The 25,083-nt window shown below is 45.8% G+C and overlaps 1 protein-coding gene across 1 annotated transcript; it reads left to right on the top strand.

Annotated features, from left to right (window-relative positions):
• On the top strand, positions 1 to 25,083 carry LOC135553395 (short transient receptor potential channel 4-like). Its single transcript, XM_064985534.1, has 15 exons — positions 1 to 669; positions 1,111 to 1,329; positions 7,211 to 7,351; positions 7,572 to 7,748; positions 8,714 to 8,914; positions 10,894 to 11,079; positions 11,231 to 11,381; positions 12,496 to 12,635; positions 14,617 to 14,760; positions 15,056 to 15,228; positions 15,921 to 16,116; positions 18,490 to 18,684; positions 19,355 to 19,396; positions 19,716 to 19,805; positions 21,664 to 25,083. The coding sequence occupies exons 1-15, from the start codon at positions 1 to 3 to the stop codon at positions 22,270 to 22,272; spliced, it is 3,333 nt and encodes a 1,110-aa protein (XP_064841606.1). The 3' UTR covers positions 22,273 to 25,083.

Genomic DNA, 25,083 nt, shown 5'->3' with positions numbered 1-25,083 from the left:
ATGGAGGAGGAAGGAGACTATGCCTCAGTCAAACAGGCTCTAGAGGTAGGGATGAAGGGACGAGAGGAAAGGAGGAGGGAGGAAGGAGACTACGCCTCAGTCAAACAGGCTCTAGAGGTAGGGATGAAGGGACGAGAGGAAAGGAGGAGGGAGGAAGGAAGGGAGGGGATGGAGGAGGAAGGAGACTATGCCTCAGTCAAACAGGCTCTAGAGGTAGGGATGAAGGGACGAGAGGAAAGGAGGAGGGAGGAAGGAGACTACGCCTCAGTCAAACAGGCTCTAGAGGTAGGGATGAAGGGACGAGAGGAAAGGAGGAGGGAGGAAGGAGACTACGCCTCAGTCAAACAGGCTCTAGAGGTAGGGATGAAGGGACGAGAGGAAAGGAGGGGGGAGGAAGGAAGGGAGGGGATGGAGGAGGAAGGAGACTATGCCTCAGTCAAACAGGCTCTAGAGGTAGTGAGGCAGGGACGAGAGGAAAGGAGGAGGGAGGAAGGAGACTACGCCTCAGTCAAACAGGCTCTAGAGGTAGGGATGAAGGGACGAGAGGAAAGGAGGAGGGAGGAAGGAGACTACGCCTCAGTCAAACAGGCTCTAGAGGTAGGGATGAAGGAACGAGAGGAAAGGAGGAGGGAGGAAGGAGACTATGCCTCAGTCAAACAGGCTCTAGAGGTAGGGATGAAGGGACGAGAGGAAAGGAGGGGGGAGGAAGGAAGGGAGGGGATGGAGGAGGAAGGAGACTGCACCTCAGTCAGACGGGCTCTGGAAGTAGGGAAGAAGGAAGGAGAGGGAGGGTTGAAGGAGTAAGGGGAAAGGGAGGGATAAAGATGTGGAGAGAGGGAGGAAGGGGGGGAGAAGGGAGAGAGGGAAAGTATACTACACCTCCCTCCAACAAGCTTTAGAGGTAGGGATGGAGGGAGGAGTGGGAGGGGAGAAGGAGGGAGGAATGGAGAGAGATGGAAGGGAGGGAGAGAGAGAGGAAGAGGGAAGGGTGGGAGGGAGGGATAAATAGGTCTCAGTTCAAGTACAACATCAATAAACATGATACAATTTGCTATCCCGATACCATATAACTAAGTAAACATCCGTTGTAATTCCCTCTCCCGCCTGTAGGAGGCAGAGATCTACTTCCGGATCAACATTAACTGTATAGACCCGTTGGGCCGCACAGCTCTGCTGATCGCTATTGAGAATGAGAACCTCGAGATTATAGAACTGCTGCTCAGCTATAACGTGTACATCGGTGATGCTCTCCTACACGCCATCCGTAAAGAGGTGGTGGGGGCCGTGGAAATGCTGCTCAACCACAAGAAGCCCAGCGGGGAGAAACAGGTATTTGCACCCTTTTCTTGAGTGTTGGCTATAGACACCTGGAGGAGGGGTTCACCTGATACAGCACAACACACTGTGCTTGTGTTATCACCTACATACCAATAGGCTACCTGCTTTACAATCAGATTGGTCTAGAGAAAGGCCTTAGAGGGATGAAGGGATGAGAGGAAAGGAGACCAGACATGTCGATATATATATATATTTTTTTACCTTTATTTAACCAGGCAAGTCAGTTAAGAACAAATTCTTATTTTCAATGACGGCCTGGTAACAGTGGGTTAACTGCCTGTTCAGGGGCAGAACTACAGATTTGTACCTTGTCAGCTCGGGGGTTTGAACTCGCAACCTTCCAGTTACTAGTCCAACGCTCTAACCACTAGGCTACCCTGCCGCCCCAGAACAGAACAGTCTCTACTACAGTGCCTTGCTACAGTGCCTTGCCTCGGCCCCCTTGAACTTTGCGACCTTTTGCCACATTTCAGGCTTCAAACATAAAGATATAAAACTGTTTTTTTTGTGAAGAATCAACAACAAGTGGGACACAATCATGAAGTGGAACGACATTTATTGGATATTTCAAACTTTTTTAACAAATCAAAAACTGAAAAATTGTCCGTGCAAAATTATTCAGCCCCCTTAAGTTAATACTTTGTAGCGGCACCTTTTGCTGCGATTACAGCTGGGGTATGTCGCTTGGGGTATGTCTCTATCAGTTTTGGACATCGAGAGACTGACATTTTTTTCCCATTCCTCCTTGCAAAACAGCTCGAGCTCAGTGAGGTTGGATGGAGAGCATTTGTGAACAGCAGTTTTCAGTTCTTTCCACAGATTCTCGATTGGATTCAGGTCTGGACTTTGACTTGGCCACTCTAACACCTGGATATGTTTATTTTTGAACCATTCCATTGTAGATTTTGCTTTATGTTTTGGATCACTGTCTTGTTGGAAGACAAATCTCCGTCCCAGTTTCAGGTCTTTTGCAGACTCCATCAGGTTTTCTTCCAGAATGGTCCTGTATTTGGCTCCATCCATCTTCCCATCAATTTTAACCATCTTCCTTGTCCCTGCTGAAGAAAAGCAGGCCCAAACCATGATGCTGCCACCACCATGTTTGACAGTGGGGATGGTGTGTTCAGGGTGATGAGCTGTGTTGCTTTTACGCCAAACATAACGTTTTGCATTGTTGCCAAAAAGTTCAATTTTGGTTTCATCTGACCAGAGCACCTTCTTCCACATGTTTGGTGTGTCTCCCAGGTGGCTTGTGGCAAACTTTAAACAACACTTTTTATGGATATCTTTAAGAAATGGCTTTCTTCTTGCCACTCTTCCATAAAGGCCAGATTTGTGCAATATACGACTGATTGTTGTCCTATGGACAGAGTCTCCCACCTCAGCTGTAGATCTCTGCAGTTCATCCAGAGTGATCATGGGCCTCTTGGCTGCATCTCTGATCAGTCTTCTCCTTGTATGAGCTGAAAGTTTAGAGGGACGGCCAGGTCTTGGTAGATTTGCAGTGGTCTGATACTCCTTCCATTTCAATATTATCGCTTGCACAGTGCTCCTTGGGATGTTTAAAGCTTGGGGAATCTTTTTGTATCCAAATCCGGCTTTAAACTTCTTCACAACAGTATCTCGGACCTGCCTGGTGTGTTCCTTGTTCTTCATGATGCTCTCTGCGCTTTTAACGGACCTCTGAGACTATCACAGTGCAGGTGCATTTATACAGAGACTTGATTACACACAGGTGGATTGTATTTATCATCATTAGTCATTTAGGTCAACATTGGATCATTCAGAGATCCTCACTGAACTTCTGGAGAGAGTTTGCTGCACTGAAAGTAAAGGGGCTGAATAATTTTGCACGCCCAATTTTTCAGTTTTTGATTTGTTAAAAAAGTTTGAAATATCCAATAAATGTCGTTCCACTTCATGATTGTGTCCCACTTGTTGTTGATTCTTCACATAAAATACAGTTTTATATCTTTATGTTTGAAGCCTGAAATATGGCAAAAGGTCGCAAAGTTCAAGGGGGCCGAATACTTTCGCAAGGCACTGTATATGCACTCTTCTTGTTTCCCTGTGTTTTACACTACCCCATCCCCTCCCAGGCACATACTCATTCCTATAAGGATTACTTCAACCCTATTTTATTTGTCATGGAATAGATCAGCTATGAAATTAGCAGATTTGAGTCTATTAAATAACATTACTTGCATCACTTCTAATCCCGCCCCCTTCTTATATATAATGCCAACCCCCCTCTCCCCTGGTTAGGGGACTCGGTGGAAAACATTAACATTCAACCCGAACTGAAAGCTACCAGGAGAAAATGTACATGTGCAATTTAGAAATGTTTCTCCATGCCATTACACACTGTATATTTGAACCATTCGATGTTGGTGAATTATATATTCTTACTCCTCACATCTCTTGCTTCAGCACAGTGTCTCTCTCTTCTGCACATAATTCCCTTTTCACTTCTCTCTCTGTATGTGTTGGTCTACTCTAATTAACTAGTTCTCTCAGGACTGCAATGAGATATGCTACTCTGGGCAGTTTACACATTTTCCCCATACACTTGCACTCTGGATATTTGAACCATAATTCTTACTATATATTCTCCACAGCATGTCTTCCCTCTCTGTGTTGATCTTGGTTGCGTCCCAAAATGGCACCCTATTCCATATAGTGCACACAACCCTATAAGCCCTTATCAAAATGAGTGCACTATGTAGGGAATATGGTGCCATTGAGACTTAGCCATGAACAGGTGAACAGAGGTATGATAAACCAGACAGGGGGAGGCTTTACTCTGCTCATCACTTTATTTAAATCACTGCTGATCCACTAAACTAGATCCTCCTAATCACATCTCCTCGCCCTCCCGTGATTCCTCTGTTTGCAGTCTGTTTACTTATGCACTCGCTTCGTGATATGTTAATCATCGGATTTACATGTCTGTTGATCACTATAGCAAACGAGTCAATAGGCAGGTACTGTCTTTCATTTGTATAGGCTACTGTATTTGTCTGATTTGTGTGTACAGTGATACATCTGTAGCCTATTGACGACATCTTGTTATGTGAAACTGTGACAAGGTTACATGGTCTCACCAGTCCTAAGGGCAGGCAGGCAGGCAGGCAGGCAGGCAGGCAGGCAGGCAGGCAGGCAGGCAGGCAGGCAGGCAGTAGGAAAAGGATAAGGTGCAAAAATATATTTGTCTAAATAACGGTAGTGATGGTAGAATAAATAAACATGTTGTGAAGATAGGCAAAATTACTTACAAAAACAAACGAACTAGGAGGGAAAATGTATTTCCCCGGTGCTCCAGGTAACCTAGTGGTTAAGAGCCTTGGCAAAGTAACTGAAAGGTTGCTGGTTCACTGTCCTGTATGCTCTGAAGGGGAGAGTAAACATATGTGAGTGGGGAGCGAGGGAGCTCCAAGAAGCAACACACAAGGACACGGTCAAAGTATTAAAAATACATGCTCAAACTGAAGGAAAATAACTTCACTAGAATCACATAGATAATTGGACACTTGCAAACAAGTATTTAGCAGCAGTGCACATGTTAAAAACAGTAACAATAAACACAGTAACATAATTAGGCCTAACTCAAGGGTACACAAGTGAGACCGGGGCTATGGCCATCACAGGCAAAACTCTTCCTAACAAAGGATACAATATCTTGAATTATGATATTAAGCTATTTAAACTGAACCATTTATCTTGAAAGAAGATATTTTAGTGTGACTATTACTCTTGTTTGTAGAGGGCCAAAAATAGAATGTGAAATGTAACCGGAAGACACAGTCCTGAAATGCATACAACTTTATAAAATACACTGCATTATCAAGTATATGATTTAGCTAGTTTTAAAACATGTAACAGAACAGAATACACACATACACATACACACACATACACACACACACACATACGCACACACACACATACACACACATACACACACACACACACACACACACATACACACACACACATACACACACACACACACACACACACACACACACACACACACACACACACACACACACACACACACACACACACACACACACACACACACACACACACACACACACACACACACACACACACACACACACACACACACACACACATACACATACACATACACATACACATACACATACACACATACACATACACATACACACACACACACACAAATACGGACACACATACCATTACAGAGAAAGTATATGGGGGCTGAACACTTCTCAAACACATTTTCAAAGACGTCAAAGAAAACTCCCACAGCACCAGTGCTGCTCTGAAACACTTTGGATTCAACTGAGACCCTTTTAACTAGATGGACAAGAACTCACAGAACCTTCCATTTGGTTAGCTATTGTATCACATCTGAGTTAGGATTCTGTCCCTCCATCGGATGGACAGAGAGGGAGTGATGGGCTGGCCAGGGCCTTTCTCCACCACTCTTCCTCCATCTCTACTGTATCTCCACCTCTCTTTCTCCACCTATCTTTCTCCATCTCTTCTGAGGGAGATTAGAGATAATGATAATAAGGTCAGACTCCATCTCAACAGCATGACCTAACTGCCAGCGATGCTAGTCATTGTTTCAACATCACATCGTTAATGCATGGTCCTCTGGACCATACGCATGCATGCACACATACCATCAGGAATCAATGACAAGAAGACCTGTGGTTTACGGGAACATCACTTAGATCTGAGTTGTTGTGATAAGGGGAACAGTAATGTAATCCTGTTAGCTAGTATTTCCTCGTACTTTAAGTGAAGTGGTCACTCAAGTGCCTCTTTCCTTATTATCTCCTCCCAGAGGGAGACCAATCAGACTGTGGTTGTGTCCCAGATGGTTCACTATACCCTATATAGTGCACTACTTTTGACCAGAGCCTTATGATGGTGCCATTTGGGATGCACACTAAATGATTAGACCCTGTCAATCAATCAATCAAACTGATTTATAAAGCAGATGTCATAAAGTGCTTTTACAGAAACCTAGCCTAAAACCCCAAAGAGCAAGCAATGCAGATGTAGGAGCATAGTGGCTGGCTAGGAAAAACTCCCTAGAAAGGCAGGAACCTATGAAGAAAATGAGAGAGGAATCAGGCTAGGGGTGGCCAGTCTTCTTCTGGCTGTGCCCGGTGGAGATTATAAGAGTACATGGTCATTAAGGCAAGATCATTCTTCAAGATGATCAAACATTCATAGATGACAAGCAGGGACAAATAACAATCATAGTGATTATACAGATATCCCAGGACAGGGCTAACCAGGCAGGATATATCCGCACCCACATTGCTAATGCACAGCCCCCACACTACCAGAGGGATATCAACAGACCACCAACTTATTTCACTGAGACAAGGTGGAGTATAGCCAACAAAGATCACCCCCCCCCCGCAAGAGCTCAAGGGTGCGCAAAACCAGACTGGAAGATCACTTCAGTGACTCAACCCACTCAATTAGAGTATAGCGATACTCAAAAGTTATGCACCCCTCCTAGGGTAGGCATGGAAGAGCACTAGCAAGCCAGTGACTCATACGGACACGCACACACACACACGCACGCACAATCACACACACACGCACACACACACACACACACAAAACACAGCTACTTCTCAAGTAAAACCTAAGCCATGTACCTCTATTGTATTGGTTCATAACGAAACATTATGGTATTGATATTGATAATACTACAATGTTGTTATTAATTCAGTTTTGTCTAATTCAGTTTTCTTCTTCAATCGATATCTGGATTGAACACATATCTTCTCTCTTGCCCATCATCATCCCTATTTGACTATAACCCTTATTTTTCTCTGCTCCGCCCTCCCTCCAGGTTCCTCCCATCCTATTGGACAAGCAGTTCTCTAACTTTACTCCTGACATCACACCCATCATCCTGGCAGCTCACACCAACAACTATGAGATCATCAAACTGCTGGTGCAGAAGGGGGTGTCCATGCCCCAGCCACATGAGGTGGGTCTGAACCAGGATATATGCTACACTATGGTGTAGTACTATGGTAAATGATTAAGTACTACGTGCTACAGTATGATATAGTATGTAATGTAGTACAGTACAATTGTCACAGCAGGCTACACGACACTATACAGTATGATACAATAGTAGAGTACAGTATGATAGTTCCAATACTGCCCTCCGTCCCCTAACTCTCCACTACCGGTGTGTGTACCAGGTGCGCTGTAACTGCATGGAGTGCGTGTCCAGCTCTGATGTGGATAGTCTGCGTCACTCCCGCTCACGTCTCAACATCTACAAGGCCCTGGCCAGCCCATCACTCCTGGCCCTCTCCAGTGAAGACCCTTTCCTCACAGCCTTCCAGCTTTCCTGGGAACTCCAGGAACTCAGCAAGGTGGGGGTTTTAACAGAGATTTGCTACGTTTATTTCATTTAATTCAATTGAGGTGGAGAATGAGTCAAAGAAGAATGAGGAGTTGTCTCAGCAGTGTAAGTACTTTATAAGCGGTTTATGGACTATGAATTGACTTTATCCTCTTCATTCTTATGTGGAACATAAGGCCTCCACAAGAGAGTGCACAGCGGCCCATCTTCTGCCTATTAGGAGATGGACCGTGTTGTATGACAGTGTTTTTTTGTGCTCGACTTTTAACTAACAGTTTATTCCTGCTTCAGGTGGAGAAAGAGATTATGTCAGAGTATGAGGAGTTGTCCTAGCCGTATAAAGGTTTCATAAAGAGTTATTAACTAGTTTATTGACTGTTAACTAACAGTTTCTGTCTGTTTCAGGTGGAGAAAGAGTTTATGTCGGAGTATGAGGAGTTGTCCTAGCCATATAAAGGTTTCATAAAGAGTTATTAACTAGTTTATTGACTGTTAACTAACAGTTTCTGTCTGTTTCAGGTGGAGAAAGAGTTTATGTCGGAGTATGAGGAGTTGTCCTAGCCGTATAAAGGTTTTATAAAGAGTTATTAACTAGTTTATTGACTGTTAACTAACAGTTTCTGTCTGTTTCAGGTGGAGAAAGAGTTTATGTCGGAGTATGAGGAGTTGTCCTAGCCGTATAAAGGTTTCATAAAGAGTTATTAACTAGTTTATTGACTGTTAACTAACAGTTTCTGTCTGTTTCAGGTGGAGAAAGAGTTTATGTCGGAGTATGAGGAGTTGTCCTAGCCGTATAAAGGTTTCATAAAGAGTTATTAACTAGTTTATTGACTGTTAACTAACAGTTTCTGTCTGTTTCAGGTAGAGAAAGAGTTTATGTCGGAGTATGAGGAGTTGTCCTAGCCGTATAAAGGTTTTATAAAGAGTTATTAACTAGTTTATTGACTGTTAACTAACAGTTTCTGTCTGTTTCAGGTGGAGAATGAGTTTATGTCGGAGTATGAAGAGTTATCTCAGCAGTGTAAACAGTTTGCCAAGGACCTGTTGGACCAAACCAGAAGTTCTAGAGAACTAGAGCTGATCCTGAACTACAGAGATGACATCAACCCTCTACTGGATGAGAACACCAACGATCTGGCCAGACTCAAACTGGCTATCAAATACACACAGAAAGAGGTAAGACATAACCCATGTTTCCTCAGAAAGGTGTGTTTATTCTTATTTTACTGCATGTTGAAGCTCAGCCAGTTGGCTCTTCCTCCCAATGTCTTTAGTACAGCTGAGGGTTTTACATGTTGTATTTCAGTGGATAAAGCACGAAGCTAATGTCTGCTGTTATCTCTAAGATAGGATTTAGAAGTAGTAGATGGCCAGATTGGGGTGGACACTTCCTATGGGAGTTGTAATTTTGTGGTAATCACCAGGTTGTGTCTGAAAATGGCATCTTTCCTCAGTGAAACAACACATTACTTGAGCGATGCCTCAGTCTGCTGTCCAGTCCCTTGATGGGAACGTAATGAAACATAATGATAAAGTAATAAGGATGCTACTAATAGGATAATGTTTGCTTGGAATACTAACTCGCAATACATCTAAATTACCCAGAAAGCAGCATGTTGCACAGGAAAACAACAACCTTGGTCTTGTCCTATATGGCACCCTATTCCCTAGTACAGTTCTGAAATGGAAGTTGTGAAATGTTGCCCCCTCCTGAGTAGAAGGGGACACGGCATCTGTACTCACGTAGAGAGTGAAGATGACTGAGAACTGCAGAAAAAACACACACACTCATTGCATAATACTTTTAACCCTTTCCGTGAGACGGACATTTACAGTATGACACTGCTGAAAATACACAACATGCTATATCCCTTTAGGGTTAGGGAGAGACATTTATAAGAACTCCATGTTCCTGTTTGAAAGAGTGCCTGTCCGTCAAATCTGTTCCTCATGAAACATTGTTATGTTTTTCTCTTTGGGAGATTTGATTGAACCATCTGCACTGCTCTGTGTGACGGTGAGGTTAATCTCAGTCTAACCGAATTACGAACACATTACAACCAAATGGATCCCCATCACTTAGAGCAGGGCATTGTGGGTATGAGGTCATCAGTGATGTCATCAGTCAGAGAGCGACTGAGACAGAGTGTGTTTTAGATGGTCCCTGAGACAGTCAGAGTATTTCTTATCAAACCTTGTGAGCAGAGGCAGATCTGAAAGAAATGCCCTTTTCACAGTACTGAGCCGAGTTGAGCCAAGCTGTAATGGTCTTGTTACACATCCACCGCAGTTCCTGGAACTGTGCTGACAAGGACAATATGAAGAGAAAGCATCCGGCACAGCGCAGTACAGTGTGTGAGGAGGATATTAGAGAGGAACAAAGATGCCAAGGAGGGACACTTGGGACCAGGGCAGGGACAGCTGGTAACACTCACCAGAATGATCAGGATGATTAAGGTCTGGAGGTGCTGCTGGACTAAACCAGACTAAACAGTCATTGACTGCAGCCCAAATGGCACATATGGTGTAATTTGGACCTCCTCCATTAGCTGAGTGTGTTAACTGCTGTACCCAACTGTCCAACTGTCAGTATGCTCTATGCTGTACTCAACTGCCCAGGCAACTGTTTTTGTGTCAGTTGTTTGTCAATGTGGAGTGGAAAGTAAATGAGAAAGAAATGTAAACATTGTGAAGTTGCATTAGACACACGTCTCCACTAACAACTAATTAGTAATGTATCATAAAGGCTGACTCCCTCCCTCCCTCCCTCCCTACTCTTTGCCCTCTCCCTTCTCCCTCTCCTTCTCTCTCACCCTCTCCCTCCCTCCCTCCCTCCCTCCCTCCCTCCCTCCCTCCCTACTCTTTGCCCTCTCCCTTCTCCCTCTCCTTCTCCCTCCCTCCCTCCCTCCCTCCCTCCCTCCCTCCCTCCCTCCCTCCCTCCCTCCCTCCCTCCCTCCCTACTCTTTGCCCTCTCCCTTCTCCCTCTCCTTCTCTCTCCCCCTCTCCCTCCCTCCCTCCCTCCCTCCCTCCCTACTCTTTGCCCTCTGCCTTCTCCCTCTAATTCTCTCTCCCCCTCTCCATCGCTCCCTCCCTCCCCTTTCTCCTCCCTTCTCTCTTTTCCTCCCCTCCTTCCTTCCTCAATCTCCCTCCTCCAGTTTGTAGCCCAGCCTAACTGTCAGCAGCTGCTTGCATCTCGTTGGTACGATGAGTTCCCTGGGTGGAGGCGTCGTCACTGGGCAGTGAAGTTCCTAACCTGTGTCTTCATCGGCCTCCTCTTCCCCCTCTTATCCTTCTGCTACCTGGTCTCTCCTAAGAGCCGCTATGGACACTTCATCAGGCAAGTAGACTAGAGGTTAGATAGGCAGGCCAGCAACCGAAGGGTTGCCAGTTTGAATCCCTGGTCTGATGGGAAAAATCTGTCAGGAAGCTGAAGTTGAATTTCTGTTAGAACTATTGGTCAATTAAGTAATCTTCTTCTTCCTCATTAGGAAGCCCTTCATCAAGTTTATCTGCCACACAACGTCGTATCTTACCTTCCTGTTCCTCCTGCTGCTGGCCTCCCAGCACATCGTCTCTACAGACCCTAACAGACAGGGGCCGCCTCCTACTGTGGTGGAATGGATGATACTACCCTGGGTACTGGGTAAGAAAGTGTGTGTGTGTGTGTGTGTGTTTTACGTGCGCAGAGTTGCACAACATAGTTGATCAAGAAAGGAAAGACTTGGACACGTGCTTCATTGATACAAACAACATGTCAACTCCACAGAAGGTCAGCTGATATTAGAGTAATTTGAGACATACCAAGTGGACTGCTATTGATGTTAATGATAGTTGATGACAATTCTGACAGGAAAGGGTGGAAACCAAGCTTGTGTTTCAGCCAAATACTCTATCAACTGTTTACACCTGGTTTTCATGCATTGAACGCACACTGCATTGTAAGACAACCCAGCCCATGTGTGTCCTATGTAACTTCCATTATGGTGTTCTGTAGGATCTTCATTTGAGCCAGTTTGCTACAGCAGGAAACAAATCCTGCAGCACCAGGAAATGTGAATTATTATGTGGATTATAATTAATGGACATTTTGATAGGGGTTGATACATTTTTCATTAGGGCAAACTTTAGAAGCCTTGTTAAAACTCAAATACACTACACGTTTGCATTTCCTGCTATGCAGGAACATCCTCAGAAAACAAGAAAAGTGATACAATGAAGATCCTACATCTGTACACACACATGCATACTGAGTCACTTTACCCTGCCTTGTACATATCTCCCTGAAATACTGGTATGATCTGGTACTGGTACTCCCTCTATATTTTGTTCCGCTTGTGTTACTAATTATTATAATAGTTCTGCATCATTTGGAGGGGCTCGTAAGCAAGCATTTCAAGGTTAAGTCTTGTATTTGGCGCATGTGACAAATACAATTTGATTTGATTTTAACACTCCCTCTTCACCTGAGGAATGTGGCTGTAGATCAGAGAAGTGAGACAGACATGATAAATTAGCTCTGTCGGGCGTCAAACAGGCATGACAACCCTAACCCTAGGACTGCGTCCCAAATGGCACCATTTTCCCAATTTAGATCACTACTTTTGACCAGGCCCCCACAGGCCCTCTTCAAAAGTAGTGCACTATGTAGGGGATAGGGTGAGTTACATAGGGCTCAGGTCAAAGTAATGTACTTTGTAAGAGACAAGGTGCTATTTGGGACATTATCATAACCTGCTGGTCTGTTCTCTGTCCTGTAGGCTTCATCTGGGCAGAGATTAAACAGATGTGGGATGGAGGGTTCCAGGACTACATCCATGACTGGTGGAACCTCATGGACTTTGTTATGAACTCTCTGTACCTGGCTACCATCTCTTTGAAGTTCGTTGCCTATGTCAAGGTATGATGGTTGTTGTGTACGAGATAATATGAAATACGCTTGAAATACCCTCTCTCCCACAGTAGACTCTGACCTGTCCCCTCTGTGTCTCCCTCTCTCCCACAGTAGACTCTGACCTGTCCCCTCTGTGTCTCCCTCTCTCCCACAGTAGACTCTGACCTGTCCCCTCTGTCTCCCTCTCTCCCACAGTAGACTCTGACCTGTCCCCTCTGTGTCTCCCTCTCTCCCACAGTAAACTCTGACCTATCCCCTCTGTGTCTCCCTCTCTCCCACAGTAGACTCTGACCTATCCCCTCTGTGTCTCCCTCTCTCCCACAGTAGACTCTGACCTATCCCCTCTGTGTCTCCCTCTCTCCCACAGTAGACTCTGACCTATCCCCTCTGTCTCCCTCTCTCCCACAGTAGACTCTGACCTGTCCCCTCTGTCTCCCTCTCTCCCACAGTAGACTCTGACCTGTCCCCTCTGTGTCTCCCTCTCTCCCACAGTAGACTCTGACCTATCCCCTCTGTGTCTCCCTCTCTCCCACAGTAGACTCTGACCTATCCCCTCTGTGTCTCCCTCTCTCCCACAGTAGACTCTGACCTGTCCCCTCTGTCTCCCTCTCTCCCACAGTAGACTCTGACCTGTCCCCTCTGTCTCCCTCTCTCCCACAGTAGACTCTGACCTGTCCCCCCTGTGTCTCCCTCTCTCCCACAGTAGACTCTGACCTGTCCCCTCTGTCTCCCTCTCTCCCACAGTAGACTCCGACCTGTCCCCTCTGTCTCCCTCTCTCCCACAGTAGACTCTGACCTGTCCCCCCTGTGTCTCCCTCTCTCCCACAGTAGACTCTGACCTGTCCCCTCTGTCTCCCTCTCTCCCACAGTAGACTCTGACCTATCCCCTCTGTGTCTCCCTCTCTCCCACAGTAGACTCTGACCTGTCCCCTCTGTCTCCCTCTCTCCCACAGTAGACTCTGACCTGTCCCCTCTGTGTCTCCCTCTCTCCCACAGTAGACTCTGACCTATCCCCTCTGTGTCTCCCTCTCTCCCACAGTAGACTCTGACCTGTCCCCTCTGTCTCCCTCTTTCCCACATTAGACTCTGACCTGTCCCCCCTGTGTCTCCCTCTCTCCCACAGTAGACTCTGACCTGTCCCCCCTGTGTCTCCCTCTCTCCCACAGTAGACTCTGACCTGTCCCCCCTGTGTCTCCCTCTCTCCCACAGTAGACTTTGACCTGTCCACCTCTGTGTCTCCCTCTCTCCCACAGTAGACTCTGACCTATCCCCTCTGTGTCTCCCTCTCTCCCACAGTAGACTCTGACCTATCCCCCCTGTGTCTCCCTCTCTCCCACAGTAGACTCTGACCTGTCCCCCCTGTGTCTCCCTCTCTCCCACAGTAGACTCTGACCTGTCCCCCCTGTGTCTCCCTCTCTCCCACAGTAGACTCTGACCTGTCCCCCCTCTGTCTCCCTCTTTCCCACAGTAGACTCTGACCTGTCCCCCCTGTGTCTCCCTCTCTCCCACAGTAGACTCTGACCTGTCCCCCCTGTGTCTCCCTCTCTCCCACAGTAGACTCTGACCTGTCCACCTCTGTGTCTCCCTCTCTCCCACAGTAGACTCTGACCTGTCCCCCCTGTGTCTCCCTCTCTCCCACAGTAGACTCTGACCTGTCCACCTCTGTGTCTCCCTCTCTCCCACAGTAGACTCTGACCTGTCCCCCCTGTGTCTCCCTCTCTCCCACAGTAGACTCTGACCTGTCGCCTCTGTGTCTCCCTCTCTCCCACAGTAGACTCTGACCTGTCCACCTCTGTGTCTCCCTCTCTCCCACAGTAGACTCTGACCTGTCGCCTCTGTGTCTCCCTCTCTCCCACAGTAGACTCTGACCTGTCCCCTCTGTGTCTCCCTCTCTCCCACAGTAGACTCTGACCTGTCCCCTCTGTGTCTCCCTCTCTCCCACAGTAGACTCTGACCTATCCCCTCTGTGTCTCCCTCTCTCTCACAGTACAGTGGCTTCAGGGCCAGAAATGAATGGCAGATGTGGCATCCTACCCTGGTAGCAGAGGCTGTGTTTGCCATCGCTAACATCTTCAGCTCCATCCGCCTCATCTCTCTGTTTACAGCTAACTCACACCTGGGACCTCTACAGGTCAGGATTATCATACAACTGCGTTTCTGTCATTATGTCCAGGAGTATATGTATTAAACGTCTTAGAGTAGGATTGCTGATTGAGGATCAGTTTTTCCTTTTAATTCGCAATGAATAATGTTACATGGTCAGGGGAGGACCTGATCCTATATCAGCAATCATACTCTGATAAGATTGGTACACATGGCCCCTGATCTGTAATGCACTTTGAGCTGCAATTTATTGTATGAAAGGTTCTCGTTTATGATGATGATGACTATGATGATGAATATGATGATAATCCTCATTATTCCAGATCTCTCTGGGCAGGATGCTGCTGGACATCCTTAAGTTCCTGTTTATCTACTGCCTGGTGCTCCTGGCCTTCGCTAACGGGCTCAACCAGCTCTACTTCTACTACGAGACAGACGAGGGACTGAAGGGATGCAAGGGCATCCGCTGCGCAACACAGAACAACGCTTTCTCAACGTTAGTAAAGACCATGCCATTATAATGTGTTTGTTTGTAAAATTTTGGTAACTTTCCCAATATTCCCAGAATCAGGAGGCAATTATCATTTTTGTAATTTAGGCGGATATGTATGTTTTGACAATTACCTGGATTGTGGCAAAAGTAGAATGGTAGCCTGTTATGATAAATTGACTATTCTTGTAAATCCTGCTTACCTTATATATTTAGAAATATAACCCTTCCTCTCTCATCCCTTTCTACTCTCTCTCTCTCTCTCTCTCTCTCTCTCTCTCTCTCGCTCTTTCTCTCTCTCTCTCTTTCTCTTTCTCTCTCTCTCTCTCGCTCTCGCTCTCGTTCTCTCTCTCTCTCTCATCCCTTTCTACTCTCTCTCTCTCTCTCTCTCTCTCGCTCTCTCTCTCTCTCTCTCTCTCTCTCTCTCGCTCTCGCTCTCGTTCTCTCTCTCTCTCTCTCTCTCTCTCTCTCTCTCGCTCTCGCTCTCGTTCTCTCTCTCTCTCTCTCTCTCTCATCCCTTTCTACTCTCTCTCTCTCTATATATATCATCCCTTTCTACTCTCTCTCTCATCACTTTTTACTTTCTCGCTCTCTTTCTTTCATCCCTTTCTACTCTCTCTCTCTCTCATCCCTTTCTACTCTCTCTCTCCTCCATTTTCTACTCTCTCTCTCTCTCTCTCTCTCACTCACTCCTTTAGGTTGTTTGAGACGCTCCAGTCGTTGTTCTGGTCTATCTTTGGGTTGATCAGTCTGTATGTGACCAACGTGGAGGCAGACCACCAGTTCACAGAGTTTGTAGGGGCCACCATGTTTGGAACCTATAATGTCATCTCTCTGGTGGTTCTACTCAACATGCTGATCGCCATGATGAACAACTCCTACCAACACATCGCTGTGAGTGTAACCCTAACCTTAACCCCAACACTAACCCCAGCCATGATGAACAACTCCTACCAACACATCGCTGTGAGTGTAACCCTAACCTTAACCCTAACACTAACCCCAACCAAGATGGACAAATTAACACATCGCTGTGAGTGTAACCCTAACCTTAACCCTAACACTAACCCCAACCAAGATGGACAAATTAACACATCGCTGTGAGTGTAACCCTAACCTTAACCCTAACACTAACCCCAGCCATGATGAACAACTTAACACATCGCTATGAGTGTAACCCTAACCTTAACCCTAACACTAACCCCAGCCATGATGAACAACTTAACACATCGCTGTGAGTGTAACCCTAACCTTAACCCTAACACTAACCCCAGCCATGATGAACAACTTAACACATCGCTGTGAGTGTAACCCTAACCTTAACCCGAACACTAACCCCAGCCATGATGAACAACTTAACACATCGCTGTGAGTGTAACCCTAACCTTAACCCGAACACTAACCCCAGCCATGATGAACAACTCCTACCAACACATCGCTGTGAGTGTAACCCTAACCTTAACCCTAACACTAACCCCAACCAAGATGAACAACTTAACACATCGCTGTGAGTGTAACCCTAACCTTAACCCTAGCACTAACCCCAACCAAGATGGACAAATTAACACATCGCTGTGAGTCTAACCCTAACCTTAACCCTAACACTAACCCCAACCAAGATGGACAAATTAACACATCGCTGTGAGTGTAACCCTAACCTTAACCCTAACACTAACCCCAGCCATGATGAACAACATAACACATCGCTGTGAGTGTAACACTAACCCCAGCCATGATGAACAACTTAACACATCGCTGTGAGTGTAACCCTAAGCTTAACCCTAACACTAACCCCAGCCATGATGAACAACTTAACACATCGCTGTGAGTGTAACCCTAACCTTAACCCTAGCACTAACCCCAACCAAGATGGACAAATTAACACATCGCTGTGAGTGTAACCCTAACCTTAACCCTAACACTAACCCCAGCCATGATGAACAACTTAACACATCGCTGTGAGTGTAACCCTAACCTTAACCCTAACACTAACCCCAGCCATGATGAACAACTTAACACATCGCTGTGAGTGTAACCCTAACCTTAACCCTAACACTAACCCCAGCCATGATGAACAACTTAACACATCGCTGTGAGTGTAACCCTAACCTTAACCCTAGCACTAACCCCAACCAAGATGGACAAATGAACACATCGCTGTGAGTGTAACCCTTACCCTAACCTTAACCCTAACACTAACCCCAGCCATGATGAACAACTTAACACATCGCTGTGAGTGTAACCCTAACCTTAACCCTAACACTAACCCCAGCCATGATGAACAACTTAACACATCGCTGTGAGTGTAACCCTAACCTTAACCCTAACACTAACCCCAGCCATGATGAACAACTTAACACATCGCTGTGAGTGTAACCCTAACCTTAACCCTAACACTAACACCAGCCATGATGAACAACTCCTACCAACACATCGCTGTGAGTGTAACCCTAACCTTAACCCTAACACTAACCCCAGCCATGATGAACAACTCCTACCAACACATCGCTGTGAGTGTAACCCTAACCTTAACCCTAACACTAACCCCAGCCATGATGAACAACATAACACATTGCTGTGAGTGTAACCCTAACCTTAACACTAACACTAACCCTAGCCATGATGAACAACTTAACACATCGCTGTGAGTGTAACCCTAACCTTAACCCTAACACTACCCCAGCCATGATGAACAACTTAACACATCGCTGTGAGTGTAACCCTAACCTTAACCCTAACACTAACCCCAACCATGATGGACAACTTAACACATCGCTGTGAGTGTAACCCTAACCTTAACCCTAACACTAACCCCAGCCATGATGAACAACTTAACACATCGCTGTGAGTGTAACCCAAACCTTAACCCTAACACTAACCCCAACCATGATGGACAACTTAACACATCGCTGTGAGTGTAACCCTAACCTTAACCCTAACACTAACCCCAGCCATGATGAACAACTTAACACATCGCTGTGAGTGTAACCCTAACCTTAACCCTAACACTAACCCCAGCCAAGATGGACAACTTAACACAACTCTGTGAGTGTAACCCTGACCTTAACCCTAACACTAACCCCAGCCATGATGGACAACTGCTACCAACATATTGCTGTGAGTCTTACTCTATCACTGGAATGCAAAATCATTCATTCATTCACTTGTTTGTTTATGAGTCCAACAACCTGTCTGCTGTCATTTAATATCACACAGTTTTGTTCATATCACTTGTTCAGTTGCTTAGCATGTGTTGTTTCTGTTCAGGATCATGCAGACATTGAGTGGAAGTTTGCAAGAACCAAGTTGTGGATGAGTTACTTTGAAGAGGGGGGGACTCTGCCTTCTCCATTCAACATCATCCCTAGCCCCAAGTCAATCTGGTACTTCATCTGCTGGATCAAGAAACACATCTTCAAGATCACCAGGGCCAAGAAAACAGAAACATTTGGATCCATAGGGGTGAGGATGTGGTCTCTAGTCTACATCAACAGTACTTTTACTGAACACTAGGGTTGCAAAATTCTAGTGAAGTTACTGGAGTTCTGCAACTCCACTGACCAGCTTCCAGTTGAAACTCCTTCTCTTCTCTGCTCTCAGTGGGTTGTTCACAACGAATTATCATGAATGAAATGACCTGTTCTTCCCAGAATGGTTAGACGTGCATCATGAGACATAACTGTTCTGACAGCATCAGCAGTTAGAAGTTAAAGGGATGGTTTGGGATTTTGGCAAGTAACCCTTTTTATGTCTCTGCGTCCAGTATGAAGGAAGTTAGAGGTAGTTTCACAAGCCAATACTAACTAGCATACGCGCTAGCTTAGCGAAAAAGACGTAGCCCAAAGACGGGAAGTCTTCTCATACAGCTAGTTAGCATTGGCTCACAAAAACACCTCTACCTTCCTTCATACTGGATCCAGAGACATTACAATGGTATCCACGAGTTCATCTGACTCTGGAGAAGAAGATAAAGGGCTTCATTGCCCAAATCCCAAACTATCCCTTTAACAGAGAATGGGCAGGTGATGACAGCGCTAACTGGCCAACTCTCTACCAAGCAGGAAATCACATGAACTGATTAGTCATGCTGCCTGGTGTGCTTTTGGAGTAAATTAATGTTCCTCTTTTGTAGAGACGGGCTGCCTTAAACGTAAGAACAAACCACCAGTATCAGGTATTTATGTGTTTCTTTTTTCAATATAAAATTCATTATGTTTCAGTTTTCAATGTGTTTCATTCTGTAGATGCACATATTTTGAACTTGATTTTTCCCCAAATGGCAACCTATTCTCTATATAATGCACTACATTTATGGCCATGGTCAAAAGTTATGCACTACAGTATATAGGGAATAGGATGCCATTTGGAACACATCCCTGTACCTGTCCACTCTTAGGATGATGTTTTCCATATTATCGCCAGAAGTTGTTAGTAACCCAGCAGTGGATGTATTTGATAGGATTTTATCAACCTGTGGACTGTGTTGTTTTCAGGAGGTTTTGAGGAACCTGGTGAAGAGATATGTAGCAGCCATGATCAGAGATGCCAAGACAGAGGAAGGACTGACTGAGGAGAACTTTAAGGTCAGGTTTGGTTTCCTCTGACATTACACATGTATTTACAGTTATTTCTCTATCCAGCACCAGACAGGGACGACAGAAGAACAATAAGAATTGTTTCTCTATCCAGCACCAGACAGGGACGACAGAAGAACAATAAGAATTGTTTCTCTATCCAACACCAGACAGGGACGACAGAAGAACAATAAGAATTGTTTCTCTATCCAGCACCAGACAGGGACGACAGAAGAACAATAAGAATTGTTTCTCTATCCAGCACCAGACAGGGACGACAGAAGAACAATAAGAATTGTTTCTCTATCCAGCACCAGACAGGGACGACAGAAGAACAATAAGAATTGTTTCTCTATCCAGCACCAGACAGGGACGACAGAAGAACAATAAGAATTGTTTCTCTATCCAGCACCAGACAGGGACGACAGAAGAACAATAAGAATTGTTTCTCTATCCAGCACCAGACAGGGACGACAGAAGAACAATAAGAATTGTTTCTCTATCCAGCACCAGACAGGGACGACAGAAGAACAATAAGAATTGTTTCTCTATCCAGCACCAGACAGGGACGACAGAAGAACAATAAGAATTGTTTCTCTATCCAGCACCAGACAGGGACGACAGAAGAACAATAAGAATTGTTTCTCTATCCAGCACCAGACAGGGACGACAGAAGAACAATAAGAATTGTTTCTCTATCCAGCACCAGACAGGGACGACAGAAGAACAATAAGAATTGTTTCTCTATCCAGCACCAGACAGGGACGACAGAAGAACAATAAGAATTGTTTCTCTATCCAGCACCAGACAGGGACGACAGAAGAACAATAAGAATTGTTTCTCTATCCAGCACCAGACAGGGACGACAGAAGAACAATAAGAATTGTTCCTCTATCCAGCACCAGACAGGGACGACAGAAGAACAATAAGAATTGTTTCTCTATCCAGCACCAGACAGGGACGACAGAAGAACAATAAGAATTGTTTCTCTATCCAGCACCAGACAGGGACGACAGAAGAACAATAAGAATTGTTTCTCTATCCAGCAACAGACAGGGACGACAGAAGAACAATAAGAATTGTTTCTCTATCCAGCACCAGACAGGGACGACAGAAGAACAATAAGAATTGTTTCTCTATCCAGCACCAGACAGGGACGACAGAAGAACAATAAGAATTGTTTCTCTATCCAGCACCAGACAGGGACGACAGAAGAACAATAAGAATTGTTTCTCTATCCAGCACCAGACAGGGACGACAGAAGAACAATAAGAATTGTTTCTCTATCCAGCACCAGACAGGGACGACAGAAGAACAATAAGAATTGTTTCTCTATCCAGCACCAGACAGGGACGACAGAAGAACAATAAGAATTGTTTCTCTATCCAGCACCAGACAGGAACAACAGAAGAACAATAAGAATTTTTTCTCTATCCAGCACCAGACAGGGACGACAGAAGAACAATAAGAATTGTTTCTCTATCCAGCACCAGACAGGGACGACAGAAGAACAATAAGAATTGTTTCTCTATCCAGCACCAGACAGGGACGACAGAAGAACAATAAGAATTGTTTCTCTATCCAGCACCAGACAGGGACGACAGAAGAACAATAAGAATTGTTTCTCTATCCAGCACCAGACAGGGACGACAGAAGAACAATAAGAATTGTTTCTCTATCCAGCACCAGACAGGGACGACAGAAGAACAATAAGAATTGTTTCTCTATCCAGCACCAGACAGGGACGACAGAAGAACAATAAGAATTGTTTCTAACTCCAGCAATGAATGTTGATTAATGTGCACTGTCCACTGTAAATGTCATAAATAGATAAACAAGTTGTATGTGTGTATGTTTCTTTCCCCAGGAGCTGAAGCAGGACATCTCCAGCTTTAGGTATGAGGTCCTGGGGATGATGAAGGGGAAGGTGGGGCCCGGGGGTGGGGGCGTGGCTCTAGCAGAAAGTAAACCCAGTGAAGATGCAGGGGCCTCCATTCTGGTCTACCCTGACCACTCCTTCAAGTACTCCCCCAAGTTTTCCCCAGCCACGCCGAAGACCAACATGTTTCCCGACACCACATCCATACTCCAGCAGAGGGCAGCCCTCTCCTCCACCTCCTCCACATCCCCTTCCACCTCTCAGGGCTTGAACCGACTGGTCAACGGCTCTGTGGTACCCTCTTGGGCCTCCACTGACACCTCCTCCAGCCCCACCTCCTCCACTCCCATCTCCTCTTCCTCCTCCACTCCCATCTCCTCTTCCTCCTCCACTCCCATCCATGCCTCCACCAAAGACAGGCTGGCCAGGAAAGACTTTCCCAAAGTTATCTGTGACTTTGGGCTCTACTCTGTGTCTGAGGAGATGGGAGAAGTTGACCTGGAGGAGCTGGACTGTGATGGAGAGAAGGAGGAGCAGGGTGGAGCGAGGGAGAGGACGTGTACAGAGAAGGAAGACAATGAAGGGAGGGGAGAGTGAAGAGAGAAGGAGGAGCAGGGTGGAGCGAGGGAGAGGACGTGTACAGAGAAGGAAGAAAATTAAGAGAGGGGAGAGTGAAGAGAGAGAGTCCACGTTAAAACAGACGGTTGAGGATGAGATGTAGAAGGACTTATTTTAATGTATCATTATGATGCGTCTTCTTGGAGGCCTGTGTAGTAGCTCGCCTTGCTTCTCCAGAACCAATTCAGCTCTCAGACTAATATATTCTGGTCTATAAGACAGAATGTATAAGCTGGAAAACAGGAGACAAGAAGTCTGTTTCTTGGTCTGTGTCCCAAATAGCACCCTATTCTCTATATAGTGCACTGCATTTGACCAGGGGACAAAAGGGCTCTGGCCAAAAGTTGCGCACTGTGTAGGGAATAGGATGTCATGTGGAACAAGCAGATAAGACGTCATTCTCCGACCAGGATTTCTGAAAAACCTGGGAATTTGGGGAAAGTTACTGGAGTTTTGCCAACCTATACTGTACGTGATAGAACTATCAGTATTTTATTAACAGACCCTGTCTCTGCTACTTCTCCCAGTCAGCCCCCTGCTATTTGCAAAACAATCCTTTGCCATAATGTATAATGGAAAACGCTAATAAATCTTGCAGGTAGATCTATACAATGTCACACATTGGCAAATAAGTAGTTGGATGATGCTGTCTAGTCTATTATCTCGGGTGTTTCCCAAAAGGCACCTTATTCCCTATATAGTGCACTACTTTTGACCAGAGTCCTATGGGGCAACACCTGGAGTAGTATGCAGGTGTTCGCAGCGCTACTCCTGATGCTCGCAGGGCTACTCCTGATGCTCGCAGGGCTACTCCTGATGCTTGCAGGGCTACTCCTGATGCTTGCAGCGCTACTCCTGATGCTCGCAGGGCTACTCCTGATGCTTGCAGCGCTACTCCTGATGCTCACAGGGCTACTCCTGATGCTCGCAGGGCTACTCCTGATGCTCGCAGGGCTACTCCTGATGCTTGCAGCGCTACTCCTGATGCTCACAGGGCTACTCCTGATGCTCGCAGCGCTACTCCTGATGCTCGCAGCGCTACTCCTGATGCTCGCAGCGCTACTCCTGATGTTCGCAGCGCTACTCCTGATGCTTGCAGGGCTACTCCTGATGCTCGCAGGGCTACTCCTGATGCTCGCAGCGCTACTCCTGATGCTCGCAGCGCTACTCCTGATGCTCACAGGGCTACTCCTGATGCTCACAGGGCTACTCCTGATGCTCACAGGGCTACTCCTGATGCTCGCAGGGCTACTCCTGATGCTCGCAGGGCTACTCCTGATGCTCGCAGCGCTACTCCTGATGCTCGCAGCGCTACTCCTGATGCTCACAGGGCTACTCCTGATGCTCACAGGGCTACTCCTGATGCTCACAGGGCTACTCCTGATGCTCGCAGGGCTACTCCTGATGCTCGCAGGGCTACTCCTGATGCTTGCAGGGCTACTCCTGATGCTTGCAGCGCTACTCCTGATGCTTGCAGCGCTACTCCTGATGCTCGCAGGGCTACTCCTGATGCTTGCAGCGCTACTCCTGATGCTTGCAGGGCTACTCCTGATGCTTGCAGGGCTACTCCTGATGCTCGCAGGGCTACTCCTGATGCTTGCAGGGCTACTCCTGATGCTCGCAGCGCTACTCCTGATGCTCGCAGCGCTACTCCTGATGCTTGCAGCGCTACTCCTGCCCCCCTCCAACCAAGCCTTCACATGCCCTGTCTGCCACTGCAGCTGGAAATCCAGGATTGGGCTCCACTATCACCAGAAGACCAGAAGTAGGGCCTACAGAAGATTGGTTTTCTATGCAAGCGAGTAAGACCTTTAGAAGCAACGTTTTCTTTCAAGTGAAATCCCACAAGAGATGCTATACTGTACATGTAGGGGAGAGTGGGGTAAGTTGAGCCCCGCTTGTTTCTTGGGAACCATACACCAAATTAATAATTGGACCAAATGTTTAGGAAGAGGTAATTTTATGGATTCTGTGAAGGAAATTGGGAAAATTAGTGAGCAAAAATGGATTTTCACCAAGTCAAATAAATGTATTGTGTTAGAGGTTTCATGATGCTTGTATCTAAACAAAAGTAGATAATTTTAAGATTGTTCTATACATCAGTTTAGGTTATATGCTGCAATATGAAGTCCTAAACCTAGCATGAAAGTACATCCTAGTAGCTGTGTTGGCTAATATGTCAAAATGTTTGCCTTGGTGTAGGTTGACCTAATGGCAAGTTGAGCAAATTGAAATGTTTTCTTCCCAGGCCTATTGCAAGGCATTATCGCTGTGATAGGCCAGTCCCTGTTGTTACCTCCTATGTTAATAGTGCTTTAAAATGTACATTGCTTTTAAGGTGTTAAGCCTCTGTTAAAAGATGCTTAAACTTATTTAAAGACAAAAAAGTGATTTTAATTGTGTTAAAGATAGACATGGTGTCACGCCCTGGTCTTAGTATTTTGTGTTTTCTTTATTATTTTGGTCAGGCCAGGGTGTGACATGGGTTTATTATGTGGTGTGTTTTGTCTTGGGTTTTTTGTAGGTGTCGGGATTGTGAATTAGTTGGGTTATCTAGAAAAGTCTCTGGTTGCCTGAAGTGGTTCTCAATCAGAGGCAGGTGTTTATCGTTGTCTCTGATTGGGAACCATATTTAGGCAGCCATATTCTTTGAGTGTTTGGTGGGTGATTGTTCCTGTTCCTGTGTTAGTTTGCACCAGTTTAGGCTGTTTCGGTTTTCACGTTACGTTTATTGTTTTTGTATTGATTCGTGTTTCCTTTGTTTCATTAAAACATGAATCTAAATAGCCA

The sequence above is a fragment of the Oncorhynchus masou genome, chromosome 13, assembly GCF_036934945.1.
Source record: "Oncorhynchus masou masou isolate Uvic2021 chromosome 13, UVic_Omas_1.1, whole genome shotgun sequence".
NCBI classification, from domain to species: Eukaryota; Metazoa; Chordata; class Actinopteri; order Salmoniformes; family Salmonidae; genus Oncorhynchus; species Oncorhynchus masou.
This window is presented reverse-complemented; position numbering and strand designations above follow the sequence as displayed.